Raw genomic sequence first — 17,738 nt, 5'->3', positions numbered from 1 at the left:
ACAAGACACACAGAAGCAATGACAACGAACAATTAAGACAAGCAGCAAATTACCATCATGCCATCAGTGGCTAATTAATAATCATAAGACATGCACACAGTAATGGAAATCAAACAGGCTTTCAATTTGAATTAGTCATACTACAAAAAAGATCTCAAGCATAAAAAAAAGAAAAAAGAAAATGTCAAGCTCCAACTTTTCTAGCAACTGTCAAATGTAATAGATATTATAACCAAATGTGAAACAACCATGCTTGTTGAGAATTACACAATTATTTTCATGATGCACAAACAGATTAAACAACACCAAGGACTTGCATTACTGGATTTTCTTAGTAATTAATCACTCTATATTAAAAGCAACTGTCTTTCTAGATCTTTACAGGGTGTGTGTGATGCATCTAAAAGGATCTGCAGCATTTAACTAGAGCAGAAGCAGGATTATGTGGTGTAGTGAACAAAGTTCAGGACTGGAGACTGAGCTTTTGACTGAAGACTGGTAACAGCCATTGTGGCCTTGAGTACTAACTAGTGGACAGGACATGGAGGTTTGGCTTCTACATAACATCTTGCAGGAATAACTTGCCATCTGGTGAGATGTGCTTGTTGTTCTTATTCAGTGCTTGTTTTTTCCTGTAATTACTTCTTCTTAGCTTTTTATTGATGAGTAGTAAAGTTGCTGTCTGTATCACAGAAAGTCATATCTTGGTTAGGTTTAATACCTGATACTATATATAACTGTAAGTATAGGTTTACTAGCTAGTTGCCATTTAATTGTCCATTGTTGACGCAATGCCTGGGTCTATTCATAGGCACTGAACCACAAGGAGAGAGCAAAACAATGAGATTGCCATGGCAAAGCTGACAATAACAAGGCCTATTGGTTTCACTCTTGATATTTAAGTAGCAGATCAACAGTCTTTTATGTATCAGATTTGCTGAATATCTAAAAGCAGCAAATGGTAAGAATATATGCCAAATTGCAGTCAGTGTGAACACCTATTTTTGGCTTGCTTTTTGGTCCAATATAATCAGGTGATTCTCTGGATCAGTCATTGTGGTTTTGATCCAGCAGAGCATGGCTTGAACTTACCTTTATTTATTTTTATTACTATACTATTCACTGTAGATGGGGTCTTACCTTGCATAACGGTGGTGGAGATAGGCTCACTCTCTATGTGGTTTTTAATGGTGTAGACACTGACATTGTATTCAACTCCAGGACTCAGATTGTCAAGGGTACATGAGGTTTCTTCCCCTTGAACAATCTCCTCTTGAGTAGCTCCACGCTGCCCATTGGTTGGTGTGCACGTCACTCTATAGCCAGTTATATCTGAGAGGATAAAGGGGATATTTCAAGCTTAAAAATAAAAAATACACTTACAAAATGTTATTGTGACAGTACTATGGTTGAGAGATGGTAATACCATTTGATTACCATATTCATATACCACAGGGTTAGGGTTAGGTTAATTATGTATATAGGTTCTATAAAGAACACCATGGTGTTCTTTAATAAACTGTGGTTTGTATTTTTTTGGTAATACAATGAATAACGGGATAAAAATAAAGGCTAACAAAGAGTGTGTATAGTCTAGCATATACAAAAAAACAGAAAGAGTTAGAATTAAACAAACTAAATGTAATAATAAGCATGACAAACAGATTAAAGGTAAGTAAACACACAAAGAATAATGGGAGCAAAGGATGGTGGGAAGAACAGATAATTCCCAACAAGAAGTAAGGGGATGAAATCAACATCAATATTTGCAACCAGTCACATACACACACAGCCTACACAGATGGCCAAGGTTCAATAGCATGCTTCAAAGAAAGGGTGAACAAGGATAAGAAGTGGGTGTACAGTCAATATTTACCTGGACTTTTGGTTCTGCTCCATCTGACATTGAGGTTACCGGTGACAGGGTTAGACACCACATTCAGGTCAGTTGGTGGGGATAGGGCTATTGTGATAGAGCAAAGAGGAATTAGAAAATGTACGTACTACTTTGAGCCCTTCAATACTATACTGAATAACATTTCAACATTTCATTTAGTCTAGTAACAAACCAACCTGCACTTTTTGCTCTCTAACATTTAGAGCTTTTGGACAAAGTAGGATTGACTTGAATTAAACTCATCAATAACTTACATGTCACAACTTTATTTGTGATAGGGGTGCCACGCTGTCGGCCATTGAACAAGGGCTGCAAGCTGTAGGTATACTCCAATCCTGGAGTCAAACCGGTAATGTAAATAGTGCCTTCCCCGGAGGTCTCTTCTCTGGGAGCCTCACCACCTTGGCTGGGCCTCACAGTCATCTGAGAAAAAGGCACATATTCTTAAGACAGGAAGTCAAAGTTGAATCATCACAGGGAAATACATTTTCTGGAAATGTAGATGTAATATCTTCTGGAAAAATCTGATGATAACAGCTTAAAGGGATAGTTCAACCAAAAATGAAAATTATCCCACAATTTACTCACCCTTAAGCCATCCTAGGTGTATATGACTTTCTTCTTTTAGATGAACACAATCAGAGTTATGTTAAAAATATCCTGGCTTTTCCAGTCTTTATAATGGTAGTGAATGGGGCTCGAGACTAACGGTGGAAGCGTAAAAACTCTTGATGCGACGTATGACGTAGGATGTAGAGAAGCATAAGCTTAGAACAAATAGGGCTGGGCAACTTGTGTGTGGATGTTTGCCGGAAGGTGTTTATTGTAGTTTATAAAGTTGTAAATATGGATATTTTTCTTACAAAAACCCATTGCTTTGCTTCAGAAGGGCTTTTATGATGGATGGATGCACTCTTTTTGGGTTTCAAAATCTCGAGCCCCATTCACTACCATTATAAATCTTAGAAGAGCCAGGATATTTTTTTAATATAACTCAGATTGTGTTAATCTGAGAGAAGATAGTTATATATACCTACTTGTAAGACGGCTTGAGGGTGAGTAAATCATGGGATAATTTTCATTTTTGGGTGAACTAGCCCTTTAAGTTGGTCAGGCTGGTTTTTGTTAATGGTAGCTGGTCCAAGGTGGTCTACCAGCTTGAACTGTTCTCTTGGAGTACTTGGTCTTCCATCTATGACCATTATTGACCAGCTTGTACTTGCTAGTAGCCATATAAAACCAGTTACCATAAGAAGCTGGGATTTCCAGCAGGGAATGAAAACACTTAATGAAAGGTAGATGATATATTTCCACAACTCCTGAGTGTAATATGCAAACTCCAGAACGTGCCATCGTATATATCATCTGTTTTACACAAGAAACTGCTAATGTGGCTACCAGGAAATTGTAAATAAAGTTTTATACCCTGTAGCTGAATCGTGCTACGGGGACCCAGGTAACGATGATGGCCGTGTCAGTGACTTCAGTGGTGAATCGAGGAGCATTACCCGTTGGCTGAGCTGAAGAACAAAAGCAAAGGGAGGATATTCAAAATGAGTACTACACTATTATTTTACCTCAGGACAGGAGAAAAGGTTACGCACATGTTCTGAAGGCATCAGTGATGCCCTCGCTGAGTGTGCTTCCTTGTTCTGAGTGCAGAGTGACTCTGTACTCAGTGTCAGGCTGAAGGTTGCTAAACTTGTATTTAGACACATGGCCAGGGACCCTCAGCTGTTTGGGGCTAGAGTTTCCGATGCTCATGAATAGACGATAACCTGTGACCTGAGCTCTGGGGACGGACCAGATGACCACAGCACTGTCATCTGTGATATCAGTAAAGCGCAGGTCGGTAGGGGCATCAGGCTCTGAGGGAAGAGAATGTTGAATTGATGTTTACAAAGGAAATGTAGGGAAAACTTTGGTAAGCAGGGCTTGACATTAGCACCCGCCAAATGCGGGTGGATTTCAGCAGTGACATGCAATGCAGATTTAGCATCTTTAGTTAGTTGCACTTTAAAAAACGAACAGCTCAAAGAGAAAGTTATGAATGTCACTCACTTGTAGATTGCTCCCCAACCAAAGGTTCACTCTCCACTCCTCCATTGACTGCATAAATATGGAAGCGGTAGAGTGTGCCAGGATGCAAGTGCGTGAGCTCAGCGTAAGCATTTTGTGTCACAGGAAGCTGAAGGGGTCTCTGGGTCCGTCCGTCTGTGCTTACAGGTGCAAAGGTCACGCGGTATCCTGAGACCTCATTAGGAGGACCAGTCCAGGTGATGGTGATCTTGACATCGGTAACTTCATAAAACTGCAGGTCTGTGGGAGCTTGGACCTCCTCTGTTAATGAGGTGGAAAGCAAAATGGCAATCTTTCAGTGCTCTATTACAAGGAAAGGTATGAATGATCAGTAATGTAAACACAAGAGTTACTTTGGGAAAGCTAGGATTAGGTGTCTGTTTAAATCCTAACCATAAGTATAACAAAAAATATAGTGATGATTAGTTTCACAAGTACCACTAAATATTTATTTAATTGGGAATGTCTGTATCCCCTGCTGAAAAGTTGCTCCATTGCTGGTGCCCAGCATGGGAAGCAGGAGCGCTGGTGGACCAGCTACAGTACACCAGCTTAGTTTTGCTTGAGAACAGCATGACTATGTTGATCCACCAGCTAGACCAGCACTATACCAGCTCAAACCAGCATAAACCAGCATAGACCATACATGCTAGTTTATGCTGGATTTTTCAGCAAGGTAATCAATGCATGCTTTCTTGGAGTTCAAAAAGAGTATAGAGTACTCTATTAGCTTCAAAAGAAAAACAAGATCCCACAAGAAAGAAAAGACTTTTCACAGTTCTCATAAGGAAGTGTGTGTTTGCTAAAAAGACGTCAACTGGCAAGACGAGAACAGAAAGACACACTCAAAACTTCCCAGTTCATCCTTATAAAGTTGTTTTGGCTCTGACTAAGAACTAAATCTCCCAGCTCAGTCATTTGTTAGAGTCAGCTCTCAGCGTGAGGAGGCAGAGAACTGGCAGTCATCTTTACACGTGAGTGAGAAACTTGAGTACTTTCACTAGCTCAGTGAATTGAGTAAATAAAGTACTTTGAACTCAAATGCAGACATAAAATAGCCTACTAGGAGTCAGTCCGGTTCTACGAGGGTGCTAAGCACCCTCAAACACAAGCAAGTGCACCCTTATTTGATACTGTAATAATATGTTGGCGAAACACTTCAGTGCATATTTGTGTTTGCACTCTGGAGAACATCAAATGTATCTGTTTGCAACGTGTTTTTGCAGCGGTGAACAGTGTAGCCAATCTAATACATAGCTGTTGATCTCTTGAACGCAATGGCCAATCAGAGGTGTTTACTCCACTTACCACTCAAAACGCCAGAGTTATCATTCAGTGCTGAGTTTTTGCAGGCTCGTGAAACCTCTCATTAACAAACAAAGTGTAGACATGATGTAAGATATTTATTGTGCCTTGTTGGCAGCTTCATTGATTATAACATAACTTTGTGAGATCGCGATGAACTGACAGAGTGACAGCGTTTTAGTGGCTGTAAATTGAGCAGTCTTGGCTTGCTTTCGAGGCTGCAGCCTATATAATCCATTGAATGAAACTATTGCTTTGTTATGCTGTTAAGAGGACAGACAGCCAATTGCATGCTGCAAAGTTTCAAAAGTTTCTACATATAAATTTAGCATTCACTCTGCATGGGACAGAAATATGACATGTTGAAATAGTAACGCATTAAAGCAATATAAAGGCAGACTAATAGATTAATAGAAAAATGTTTATAGCTAAATATTTTTGAAATTCTATTCCAATTATTGGTAGTTATGACTTGTAAATAATCTTGCTAATCTTCTATGGTGGAGCCATTGCTCAGCCTACTTCTGCACTTTACTAGAGCACCTTCAGTAATTTCAGAAGCACCCTCAGTGATTTGATTCTAGAACAGGGCCTGCTAGGAGTGTGTATAAAACATTTTGACACAATCAGAGGTAAAAATATGAATGTTAAACTAACTGAAAACAAGAAGGGCAGCAAAAAGCTATAAAAACCGGAGGTGCAGCCTGCAACATGTCTCAACAAGTTCTCCTCTGTCTCCAGATCATTTCCTGTCACTTTCTACTATATCTTTCCAATAAAAGAGAATCCCAAAAAAGGATCTTATGAACTCTTACCAGGCTGTTGCTCTCCAGAGGTGCTGACCTGTAGCACCAAAGGTTCACTCTCCATGTTGTCTTCCACTGAGTAAATACTGACATTGTATGACAAGCCAGGTCGAAGGTCACTCAATGTCACAAACGTTTGAGTCTCAGGGAGGATGAGCTCAGTACTGCTGCCCTCGACTGAGGGTGTGTAGACCACACGATAGCCTGCGCACATTCATGAAAAAACGGTTGATTCTACATTCCTGTACATTATCAGCAGACATACTAAAAATGCAACTTTAGAATTCAATCTTAATTCACAAATGTTGGTACACAAATTTGCTCACCAGTTATAGGTGCTTGGGGTTTGGACCATCTTATCACGATGGACGTCTCCTGGACATTTGAGACCTCATGATTGGTTGGAGCATCAGGTGCTGTGAATAGACAGATGGTTAATTTAATGTGCGATACAATCTGATGACTCCCCTCTAGTGGTTGGGTGGTAAATTGGTAAATGTATAAAAATTGTTTCAAACAACTGAAAAGTTTTTGTTGTCTTTTTCACGTGACAATACTTTCTTAGCATCAAACCAAATTCGAGCAACAAAATCACATCAGTAATGAACTTTGCTGTTTGCTCTGCAAATGCAATGTGAAAAACACCTAAACAATATATATATTTTTTTTAATTAAATAATGCACAATACTGTTTCATGCCTGCTTGAAATATTCATGGCTGTTTAATTGTCTCAAAAAGTTAATTATGGTTCCTATACACAGTGATGGTCATCTTACCAGTGGTCTGAGTTGTTGTCAGGATGATATTTGTATCTCCTTCTGGACTGACTTCAAAAACTTTGACATTGTACCTACGGCCAGGCAAAAGATTTTGGATGTTCACTGATGTAGCTGTTCTTGGGAGGTCTGTGTAATGGGGGGAAAAAAGTAATTAATAAAAGAGTTGATTGGTTGATTCCCAGTAATATACAGTAACAGATAATACAAATTTGTAAGGACAGGAATAGTATCATAAATTTAGCTCCTTTAGTTCATATCAGGCTAAAAAAAATTATTTTTGAGTTGGATGTTGGTCCAGCCAATGTTCATGGGCATTCTAGAGTGAGGAGTGTCATTAGTCATCAGAGGTCACGCTTCCGCCGTAAGTCAACTTGCGTAGAGATGTTTGCTGGAAGCTGGTTATTATAGTTTATAGTTGTAAATATGGATATTTTTCTAACAAAAACCCATCGCTTCGCTTCAGAAGGCCTTTATTAACCTGGAGCCGTATGGATTACTTTTATGATGTGGATGCACTTTTTTGGGCTTCAAAATCATGAGCCCCATTCACTACCATTTTAAAGCTTAGAAGAGCCAGGATATTTTCTAATATAACTCTGAATGTGCTCGTCTGAGATAAGAAAGTCATATACACCTAGGATGGCTTGAGGGTGACTAAATCCTGGGATAATTTTCATTTTGGGGTGAACTATCCCTTTAAGATCATGCAATAGCTTTCCTTCCCACAACCGTCATGTTGGGCATTAATATTTCTGTTCTTTTTTTTAACTAGTGGCATGTCTCCAACTATACTCACCAATCACACGTGACCGGGATCCTTCCTCCGAGAGTTCATATGCCACTCTAAATCCAGACACTGTGTCGGATGCTGATACCCAGGAGATGACGAAGCTGCTGGAGGTGATTTCAGTAACGGACTCTGAGGTGTCAACCACAGGTGCGGGCTGGGTGGTCTCACCCTCTGCTTTAGCCACTGCAAAATGGGGAATGATGTTGAATGAAGTTTTTATGTTTTGTTTCAATAGCAAGGTTTTTGAAATTCCTATAGCAATAAAAAAGATCTGAAGATAATAAAATTTACAAATCTACATACGAGAGCCATAGGTAGTGGTGAAGTCAAAGCGTGTGACCTCTCTAGGTCCATAGCGCAGAATACTGATCAGTTGACCCTCATAGGTCAAGCCCGGTTTAAGCCCTGAAATGGTGTAGGAGTTGATGTGGCCAGGAATGGTTGCCTCCCTCCAGGGTGTGCGTGTATTTTTCTGTGAAAGGAAAATGTTACACACTTAAAAAAAAATCTAAACAAAAGATTGTACATTTATAAGAATATACGTTGTGCTATATTACTTTGGCATTAAGTTAATACTGCACGAGGGTGTTTCTAATACAACGGCTGAGGGAGTGATGGTAAATTTGACACCTTTCTTCTTACTGCCATAATCAATCTCTATTTTTGTGGAAACACTATAGTGGATTTTTTTCCTTTTGCTATTTGAACAGATGGGAATGCAAACATTTCATTTGCTGTTGTCTCACATTCACTGCTATAGAAGTTTCATTTGACTTTCTGAGAATCCCAAAAATGTGAAAAGGGTGCATTAGATTGTGCTTTATTTACAGGCCTTGAAACAGCTCTGACAAATCTTTGGATTTTAAATTTCCTACGCCCTGGGGAAAAAAAAAAAGAAAATATCCACAATTTTGCAACTTTCCACTGAAGTCCATGATTCATTGTGAGTTTGAAGAGTAAATGTGTGTTTTTAAGTTCAAGGACTGTGGCTTGTTTGTGTGTGATGAAATCTCATCATGCACTTTTAGTATAGGTGATCATCCCTTGCTGACGGAGGTACACAAACATTCTCTGAACGGACAAAATGTCTCTCGTTCCAGGAATCTGGATTAAAATCAATGCAGTTGGAATCTTCTGACATAAACTGTCACTAAGACCATATCACCATAAAATTCCAGATCTGAAAATGAGAAAACAAAAAGACTTACGACTCTCCACTTGAGGATATATTGCGTAATGTGGGCAGATGGGGGAGCATTCCATTGGATGGGATGGGAATTCGGCTGATTTCCAGCTTCTGTGATGATGACCCGAACAGGAGCTTTTGAGGAGGAGGATAAACAAATAATGATTATTAACTAACTGATTTGCTAGTTTCATATTGTAAAGACCATTTACTCTGCAGTTGTATTTAATGACATATGAGACAATACAGGTGATTAATTCACAGTGAAGGAAAGGAAAACAAAAGAGACAAGACTTTGAAAACAGTCTGTTTCATATTACGTTTGGATAAAGCAATCAAATCTTTTGTCTGGCCAGATGTTTGAAAATGGAACACAATTACCCCAGTTTGTCAAGTGATGGGTGTTAAACAGTCCAGAGGACGATTGCATGGGTGCTGTGTTAAAAATCACACCTGGCCATAACATTCTGCACCCACTTTACCCTTTATTATCCCTAGGCCTTGACAGTTTGGTTAACAGCTGCATGCAATTCAAGGCGGTGAGGTCATTTTGAACAATTCTGATGTCCCCCTTCACCTCTGGCACTAAATACATCAGCCTTTGTGGTGTCAAAACCAAAGTTATACAAAAATGGGAAGATGGTAACCCAGATACACATTCACAGTGGCCCTTCAAAAGCACAACCGTCAACATACAGTGTTAAAGACAATCATTTACAGATGGTCTGAGTACATAGTGCGGCTGTTCTTTTTTGGTTCTGTGAAGGTCGTAAAAATACAGCTCACACTTTTCTCAAAAAGGCCAATTGCTAACAAACGGCAACCTGTCTTACATTACTTATTGCTACTCCTACAGGCCATTTGGTTGCAAAGAATCGCAACTGAACATTAAACCATGGTATTGAAAGCTATAAATGCTGTTTGAAAATCACATTTGGTATTTTGCACAAGTTTGCCATAACCACAGACTAAAATAAAACTCTGATCAAACGTTGATCAAAGGCAGGATTTTCAATGAATAACAACTAAAATTTAGGTCCGTTTCTAGCACAAAGATGTCATTTGGCTTCAGAAGATGTGAAATATACAGTAATGTAGTGGACAAATCATATGGACTACATTTATGGTACTTTCTGGAGGTTGAAAGCCCTAGTTACTTAAATGCTTTTTTTTTTTTTTTTTAAATAGCAGCCTAGACATTCTGCTAAACATCTTTTGTGTTCCACAGAGAAAAATGGCATAAACATCTGTTCTATCTGCCTAACTTCAAATGGTTAACGTTTCCCCTGTTGAGAGGTTAAATGGAGGTTGATCTACATCTGCAGAATTTCAAAGAGGTTGTTGTTTGGTAAACAATGGCCAACAGCTCTTTTAGTGGTACCATTTGAGGCTTTTAAAAGAAAAACAAACATACATAATCAAGTATTAGTCAAGTCAAAGGAGGGTAAGTGCGGGAAAGTGACTGTTGCTTGTAATTTGGGGGTGGCTCATGCCCCCACTTCTTCACCACTTTTTGAAAGCCACTAAATAAGATCAGGCTCACAACACAAAGAAAGAGCATCTCCAGTCCATCTTTCTTGACAATTTAATTCATACATGCTGCACAAAATACATTTGCACTGACCAGACAGGCCTGATTTATAAATGCTTTCCATTTATATATTTAGATTAAATATTCCACTCCCATGAATGGAGTACACAAATTACATGAAACCATCATAAAAGTGCTTGAATATTATATAAGGAGTTACAATAATTTTAAGTTATAATCATGATAAAATTTAGGTTTTTATATTTAGATTTAGGTTTCATCAGGTTTACCTTAGGGATGCACCAATACCACTTTTTCCAATACATGTATTTTCATTGCATTTTGAATTATTAAAAATATTGGGCAGAGAAACCAAAAGCATATGGATCAAATTAGATGGCTTAGCCAAATAGATATTTCTTTCAGTTATTTTCATGCCCAAATATGCTTATTAAAATAGGATCTACTTTTACTTTCATATTTTATCTTTAATTTAATAGCACAGTGAATATTTAAAGCTGCATCCCTAGTTTCCCCCCCTAAAAAGCACCACAGTCCCCACCACTTTATTCCAATAGACTGCTGGCATCAACAGTATGGCTTCTTGCCTTTGAATTTATCTACATTGTTTTATTTAAGCTTTTATGAATGCCTGCTTAAGCTATGCAATGTCTTACCAGTAGACTGCAGAGGCTCACAGGACAGTTCTCCAATTCCATTACCATAGCAGGAACATCTATACGGGACGCCTTGGATGACCTTGTTCCATGTCTGGCCAATCTGGTAGAACACCTTGGTCTCAGGTTCCTGGCACTGGTCTAGAGGAAAAGAATAAATGGTTTGTGTAGACAAAGTAAAAATAGTCTTTCTTTCATTACAACTCTGACTAAAAACTATTGTTTAGAATGAGTCTGTTCAATTTGAATTGAAGGAAACACGGACTATTCATGTTGTAAAGTACTTTGAACGTATAAAGGGAAGTTCTAACATTTTGAGAAAAAGGTTAGAAAAAGAAAACAGAACAAAAGGCTGAACACAGCAACAAAATTAGCAAATGCCTACTTACCGATGGCATCACATCTCCAGCGTCCACGGCCTTGGCCAAAGCATGTGCAGTTCATCATGTAGCCCTGGTCATGACGCTTCTCAAAGGTCTCGTTCACGTCATATGTCTGTCCATTCACAATGCACTGGTCTGAAAAAGGCAAGAATTTTTTAAGAACTTTATGATTTATTATATTTCATGATGTCTATTGTCATTTTTGTGTTTCAAAAATCACCAGCATATTTGTAAGACAGTGTATTTGGTAACATCTAATGACCTTTGAGCTGAGTGTGGGAAATGCAGTTCCACTCCCCGCGTCCATTGCCCTGGCACGTGCAGCGCATCATGTGACCAAGTGTGTCATGGCGCTTGTCCCACTCGTCACCCACACGGTACATGACATCATTCACAGTGCAGACTTCCTCATGAGCTAGATTAAAATGAGGAAAGGCAATTTATGATTGCATTAAAAAAAAAAAAAATTACAACCAGGATGCCTTTTCTGACTGCATGTAATGTTCGATGTCCATTCTGATCTCATTCTCCCTGGAACAAAGCCAGGAATTATGTCTGGTCTGGAGTGCAGCCAGGCTTAAAACCCTGACAAGGGCGGACCCCACAGATCCAGTCAGCGGAGCCACAAATCAGTACACATTACATGGTCTTAAAAAATCCAACTCCCTTAATGGCTCTTAAATACAGCTCCAGAACTCATTTGCAGGCCACTGATTGTCATGGCCCAAGCACATAAATGACCAATTAAGGCCAAAAAAGCTATTACTGTCTATAAAACCTGACTTAAGCTGAATGCATTAAAAAGAGCCAGTAAATTTAAACAGATAACTACCCACAGTTATACTCCTACTGGCACACTCTTTATGATCTTTATGTAGCTATATGCTGAAATCTTCAGTTTGAAATTTTGGTAACTGTAGTTTAGGGTCCAATTCTCACTATTAACTAGTTGCTTATTAGCATGCATATTGCTTGCATAGTAATTTTGAGAGTGTAGGAATAGTACTGTTACCCCTAGAGGAAATAATGCAAACAAAGCCAATCCTGCTGTGGGGGAACTGCTTAGTAAAACTTAACAACTTTGAAAAGGATAAAAGCTGATCTAAATCGATTAAACGTGCTCACCAGCCATGGGACAGAATCCGTATTTCCGCTCTCCATCATAGTCAGTAGTGGTACCACACCACTTCATCCCATCACGACGGCCGTCAGATGTACAGTCGGTGTAGTTGCGTCCATTATACTTGAAGGGGAACTGGCACAGAGCGCCATTAGAGTTTCCTCCTCGGGTCGTCACAAGCTCTGAAAGACCAAAGAAAGAACAATCAGACAAACCAAGAGTGAAACCTTAACCTATTACTTTACTAGTCATGCCTGCCTCAATGTTTTATCTTAGTCAACCAGCTTTACTAGAAAGACCATGCAATGTGGATAGGGTGGTCCAAACCAAGTATGGACAAGTATAGACATTTCTGCTGGTTTAAGATGGTCTACTCTACAGGGAACATGAAGAAAGAGGCTCTGAAATGTACTTACGGTTTTTTCCAGTACAGAATGAGTACATGCCATCACTGTCATAGTCAGAGGTGGTACTGCACCATAGCTGCCCATCGGTTCGGCCCTCAGAAATGCATGAGTAGTAGGTGTTCCCAATAAAAACAAAGGGGAACACACATGGCTGCCCATCAGAGTTGCCACCATAAACCTGGGACTGTCCATCTGCGTAAATTAAAGAGAGGATAACATCAATCATTAGAAATGTCTCACCAATATTTAAAAAAATTCAATACTCATTCCCCAACTTTTTGGGATATAATCAGTATGTGTCAATGGGTACAGAATGAGGGTCAATGGGTTGTCCAAAACAGTTTGTTTTAGGCCTTTTCCCTATAGCTCAAAGAGTAGAGCACAGCCCTAGCAATGCCAAGGTCATTGGAACGATTCCCAGAGAATGCACTAACTGGTAATATGCAAATTAATTGCTTAGTTAGTCACTTTGGATGAAGTGTATGCCAGATGCACAAAAGTAAATGTTTTTGCCATTTTATCCATAGAAATAGAAATGGGTGAGAAAGGACTTGGTCACATGACCTCCAAGTTTCAACAAGGTTGTAAAGTAAACATGCACGTTAAGTTCTAAGAACTATATAACACACTAAATGTAGAAAATATCCCGAATTTAAACATCACCTTGCTCCTCGCAGCTGATTCCTCCTCCAACACAAGTGCACAGCATCTCCTTGCTGCCCTGAGTTCTGATCCAGCTCATGCCATTGAAGTAGGACACACCTGAATCGGTTTTACAGTTACCCTCCTCAAGAAGTTCAGGCAGGATGTTGACTTGGTTCATCACTGTTGAAACTCTATGAGGCACGGAAGAGCCAGAACCTAGTCACAAAGACAACAGAGACAAGCAGTTTAAGCTATTGGCAAAAAAAATAATTAATAAATTGCCTTGTGGGAATAAAAATTCTAAAGGGTTCCTTGTTGCACTGTATTTTAAAATAAGAGCACTTACATGTACTTACAGTGTACTTACCTAAGAAAGTACTGGGTAATATAAGGTAACTACATGGGTTACGGTTAGGTTCAGGGTCAGTACCTAGTTATTACCCAGTTATTGTAAGTACTATAATAATTACATAGTATGTTCATGGGGAACAGGATTGTAAAATAAAGTGCTACTGGGTTCCTATTGGAAAATGTTGGATCAGTCCCATTGAGATCATGGGAAATATGATTCTATGATCCTATTGAAATGAATTAATTATTACTATCTGACAGCAGATTTTGCACACTTACCAATGGCAGGTGTTGCATGGGAAGCAGCATGTCTATCACACTTCCATTCTCCACGACCGTTGCCTGTGCAAAGACACTGCAGGGTGTTTCCATTGGGGTCAATTTTGGTCCAGGTCTCACCAATACGGTATGAGGTTTTGGTGTCCTGGTCATTACAGCGGTCTGGAAAAGACAGTGCAAGACATGTAGTAAGTGGTAAGTGGAACATAACAAACATGGAGAAGCCTCTTTACTAAGAAACATTCATATCTATTCATCCCACCCTTTCTCTTCCGATCGTCATGCTTGGCACAAGCTTGTTTAGGAAACACTTTCACACCATCACACTTCAGTAGGTCTTTATTTATGACCCATGATGAAGTGTTTTCCGACACTTTCCAAGCAGAACAGGTGAAGGAAGCCAAAATCCTAATAGTGATTCTTCAGCCACACCACTTCCTTTCACTGCAAGACTTCAACTTCAATAGCCCTGCAAACTAGTGCATGCTGTAATTTTCCATGTGCATAATCCCATCCAGCTACAGGAAACTTGCAGCTCCACAGAGCTCATTGGTAATTATAAGGGTGTGTCATGTAAATAACTACAAAGTCACGAAAGGACATGGGATGGGGAAAATGTGTGAATGGGAAAAATGTGCGCTTTGGAGAGAAAAAAAACAGGACCTTAGAAACAAGTAGGCGTCTACTAAGCAACAAACACAACAAAGAGGTGTTTTTAGAAAATCTCTCACAAATTTCAATTTCTTTTTTTTTTTTTAACTGATGTTGAAGATACGCAATGGAAGCAAGCTAGTAAGAGCTTTGCATGTAAACCTCACTCCCCTGGCCTCAAGAGGCACACTAGTGATTGACACTAGAGACTGCGGTCTTTAGCATCCTTGTTAGTGCACCTACCTCCCACACCGGTGACCACGGTTTGAGACCCGCACAGAGCGGGGCGAGTAGGATCTGAGGGGTTATACTTGGTGCCGTGACCCATATGGGAGTGAGGTTTAGGATAGTGAGTGTAACAGAAGCAAGCTAGTGAGAGCTGTGCATGTGAACCTCACTCCCCTAATCTCAAGGGGTACGCTAGAGGCTGTGGTCTTTAGTGTCCTTGTTAGCGTGCCTGCCTCCCATGCCGGACACGCTTGTTTGAGTCCTGCTCAGAGCAGGTCGAGTAGGACCGGTTACACATGCAATGTTGAAAGCAGACTCTTACTTCTGGATGTGCAGGTGATGCGTCCGTTGCCCTCCCCCAAACAGGTGCAGTCCACTATCATCCATCCTTGATAGGGTTTTTGCCATGTCTGACCAACCACATATGAAGATCCTAGTGAGTCATCATAGCAACGCTCCGCTGTGAAGATACAGTAAATTTAGCATCTTGTTCTTACCACTCGGGTGTGGCATGCTAGTATGCCAAATTTCCGAAAACAGTCACAATCAACCAAGCAACATATAAACAAAGCAGCAAACAAACAAATAATAACTAAATCCACAAGTCATTGCCTATACATCATGCCTTAATCCCTTCTTTACACACTCTAAAAAATAAAACATTGGTTCAAAAAAATATTAGGAGAATTACATTCATTCAAAGCAATATTTTGAGTTGATCCAACATAATGTTTTAAGTAAGGTGAAGATGCTTTTTGGACACAATAAAACACATTTCTAAGTGAACTTACCAAGCACCACTTGTCACCATGATGGTAAATCTCTAAAAACCCACATTAACAGAAACTCTTCTAAATTAGCATAACAAAACACTAATTACTGCTAAATCTCCCTTACTATTAATCTTGTGCAAAAAAACATCATATAACACTTAATTTTAGCATTTACTCTCCCTTTCAAGTGCCATGGGCAAAGCATGATGGGAAATAAAAATCCCAGCCCAGTTTCACTTAAGTTCGTCTAAATTAAAAGAAGTGTTCACACAACTCAAAACAATGAAACACGTTTACACGTCATCAGATTGTATTTTACATTAACAGAACTTAAAATTACATACATTTTTCATTAAATTAAAATGTTAAACTATGACAGGTCATGATAGTATATCGAACCAATAGGCATAATTTGTGTGTCATCCAAGCTCAATAAAATAACAATTACAAGTAAAAAGTCTAACAGTATTTCAGAGCTTGATTTTTTATTTAAAAACTATATATATATGTATTTAAGTAATGACTAAAGGTCCCCTGAATTAGTTTTTAGAGCAAACAGCTTAAACATTTATCCAGAATTACAGGAATACCCATTAGTCTGCAAACTGTTTGCAAAGACAAATGCACTGGTAAACATTGTCTCACCAACTGGTTTACAGGTCCACTCTCCCTTTCCATTGCCAAGACACACACATTCAAGCATGTAGTCTCCAGTGTCGTGGGGTCGTGTCCAGGTGTCCCCGATTCGGTATGAATTACCTCCTTCATGGCAGCGATCTGTACAGAAAAAAAAAAGGATCAGTTTAGTAGAATTACGTGAAAAAAGAAACACTTTAATGCGAGCGTTTTTTCAATGTACAGTTCATACTTTTATTTTATTGGACTTACTTGCGATGGTGCAGCTAATTTTGCCTTTGCCGGACCCAATGCAGGTACAGTCCCATATCATGCTATCCTTCGGTCGCTCGTAGGTCTCTCCGACTCGGTAGGACCGTGCATTGAATTTGTCATAGCACGTCTCCTCAGCTACAGGTGCCAGAAATTTGCATATAAACGACATATAACTTGATTTACAAAATAATACAAATGTATTACTTAATTATTACACAGAAAATGACCAAACAAATCGTTCAGCGCCGAGCGTAATTGCGCGGAATGCGCAGTCACAGAAAAGCATTAGGAAAAAACGTAATGTAGGCTAACCTTAATGTATTAAAGTTCAGAATGAAAGAGTCTTAATCATAAAAACTGTCACCTGCAGGTTTGGATTTACACTTGACCCCTGAAGCCCCCTCACAAGTGCAGATGAGAGTGCTATCCATGTACGGGCGCTCCCAGTTATCGTTCATCCTATAAAACCGACCGTTGTCGTTGCATCCATCTAAAGTTAAAAATACAAAATTAGCGTATATATTCCTATATACAACACCTATGTAGTCAACTTTTTCTTGTACAGATGCCTGATTTTTGCCCTAGAAAGGTTTGTTAGATTAGTTTTTTTTTTTTTCTTCAAATAAATAAGATTATGAACTTACTTTCATGGATGGCTAAACTCCTGGCTTCCTCGTAGACCGGGTCCAGACTGATTTGTTGCTGCGTATGTCTTTTACTTTTCCCTGCAGATTTTGGCATACAGTGGACAGATCCCCCGATGCACAGCAGGAGCAGAAGCTTCTTTACTGAGATACGGGTCATTTTCACCCGTTAAGGAGAACAGTATTGTTTGTGTGTGTCAATGTGCAGTATTTTCTGTTGCGCACTGAAGAGGAAGGCGCGGAAAGGTTCGCGGAGGCTGATTATCTTTGCGCACGTTTGTTTTTCAGCTGCCTTCCCCTGACTGTACTGAACCT

The 17,738-nt window shown here is 39.4% G+C and overlaps 1 protein-coding gene across 4 annotated transcripts in view; it reads right to left on the bottom strand.

Moving 5' to 3' along the window:
• fn1b (fibronectin 1b) overlaps positions 1-17,738 on the bottom strand; it is a 27,118-nt gene extending 9,380 nt beyond the window's left edge. For all 4 annotated transcript variants that reach the window (XM_067404610.1, XM_067404607.1, XM_067404609.1 and 1 more), the window contains exons 1-24: positions 17,424-17,738; positions 17,144-17,269; positions 16,777-16,914; positions 16,534-16,665; positions 15,438-15,575; positions 14,237-14,398; positions 13,625-13,822; positions 12,971-13,153; positions 12,560-12,736; positions 11,697-11,849; positions 11,441-11,569; positions 11,052-11,192; positions 8,866-8,978; positions 7,961-8,129; positions 7,664-7,840; positions 6,865-6,993; positions 6,414-6,503; positions 6,097-6,291; positions 3,959-4,237; positions 3,502-3,765; positions 3,323-3,417; positions 2,152-2,320; positions 1,877-1,963; positions 1,141-1,332 (exon numbers count right to left, since the gene is read on the bottom strand). In XM_067404610.1, the coding sequence (XP_067260711.1) occupies positions 1,141-1,332; positions 1,877-1,963; positions 2,152-2,320; positions 3,323-3,417; positions 3,502-3,765; positions 3,959-4,237; positions 6,097-6,291; positions 6,414-6,503; positions 6,865-6,993; positions 7,664-7,840; positions 7,961-8,129; positions 8,866-8,978; positions 11,052-11,192; positions 11,441-11,569; positions 11,697-11,849; positions 12,560-12,736; positions 12,971-13,153; positions 13,625-13,822; positions 14,237-14,398; positions 15,438-15,575; positions 16,534-16,665; positions 16,777-16,914; positions 17,144-17,269; positions 17,424-17,583 (3,796 nt within the window). In that variant the 5' untranslated portion in view covers positions 17,584-17,738. The remainder of the gene's footprint in view (positions 1-1,140; positions 1,333-1,876; positions 1,964-2,151; positions 2,321-3,322; positions 3,418-3,501; positions 3,766-3,958; positions 4,238-6,096; positions 6,292-6,413; positions 6,504-6,864; positions 6,994-7,663; positions 7,841-7,960; positions 8,130-8,865; positions 8,979-11,051; positions 11,193-11,440; positions 11,570-11,696; positions 11,850-12,559; positions 12,737-12,970; positions 13,154-13,624; positions 13,823-14,236; positions 14,399-15,437; positions 15,576-16,533; positions 16,666-16,776; positions 16,915-17,143; positions 17,270-17,423) is intronic.

This window comes from Chanodichthys erythropterus, chromosome 12, assembly GCF_024489055.1.
Source record: "Chanodichthys erythropterus isolate Z2021 chromosome 12, ASM2448905v1, whole genome shotgun sequence".
Classification (NCBI taxonomy): domain Eukaryota; kingdom Metazoa; phylum Chordata; class Actinopteri; order Cypriniformes; family Xenocyprididae; genus Chanodichthys; species Chanodichthys erythropterus.
The sequence above is the reverse complement of the archived record's forward strand: the minus strand, read 5'-3'. Positions and strand labels throughout refer to the sequence as shown.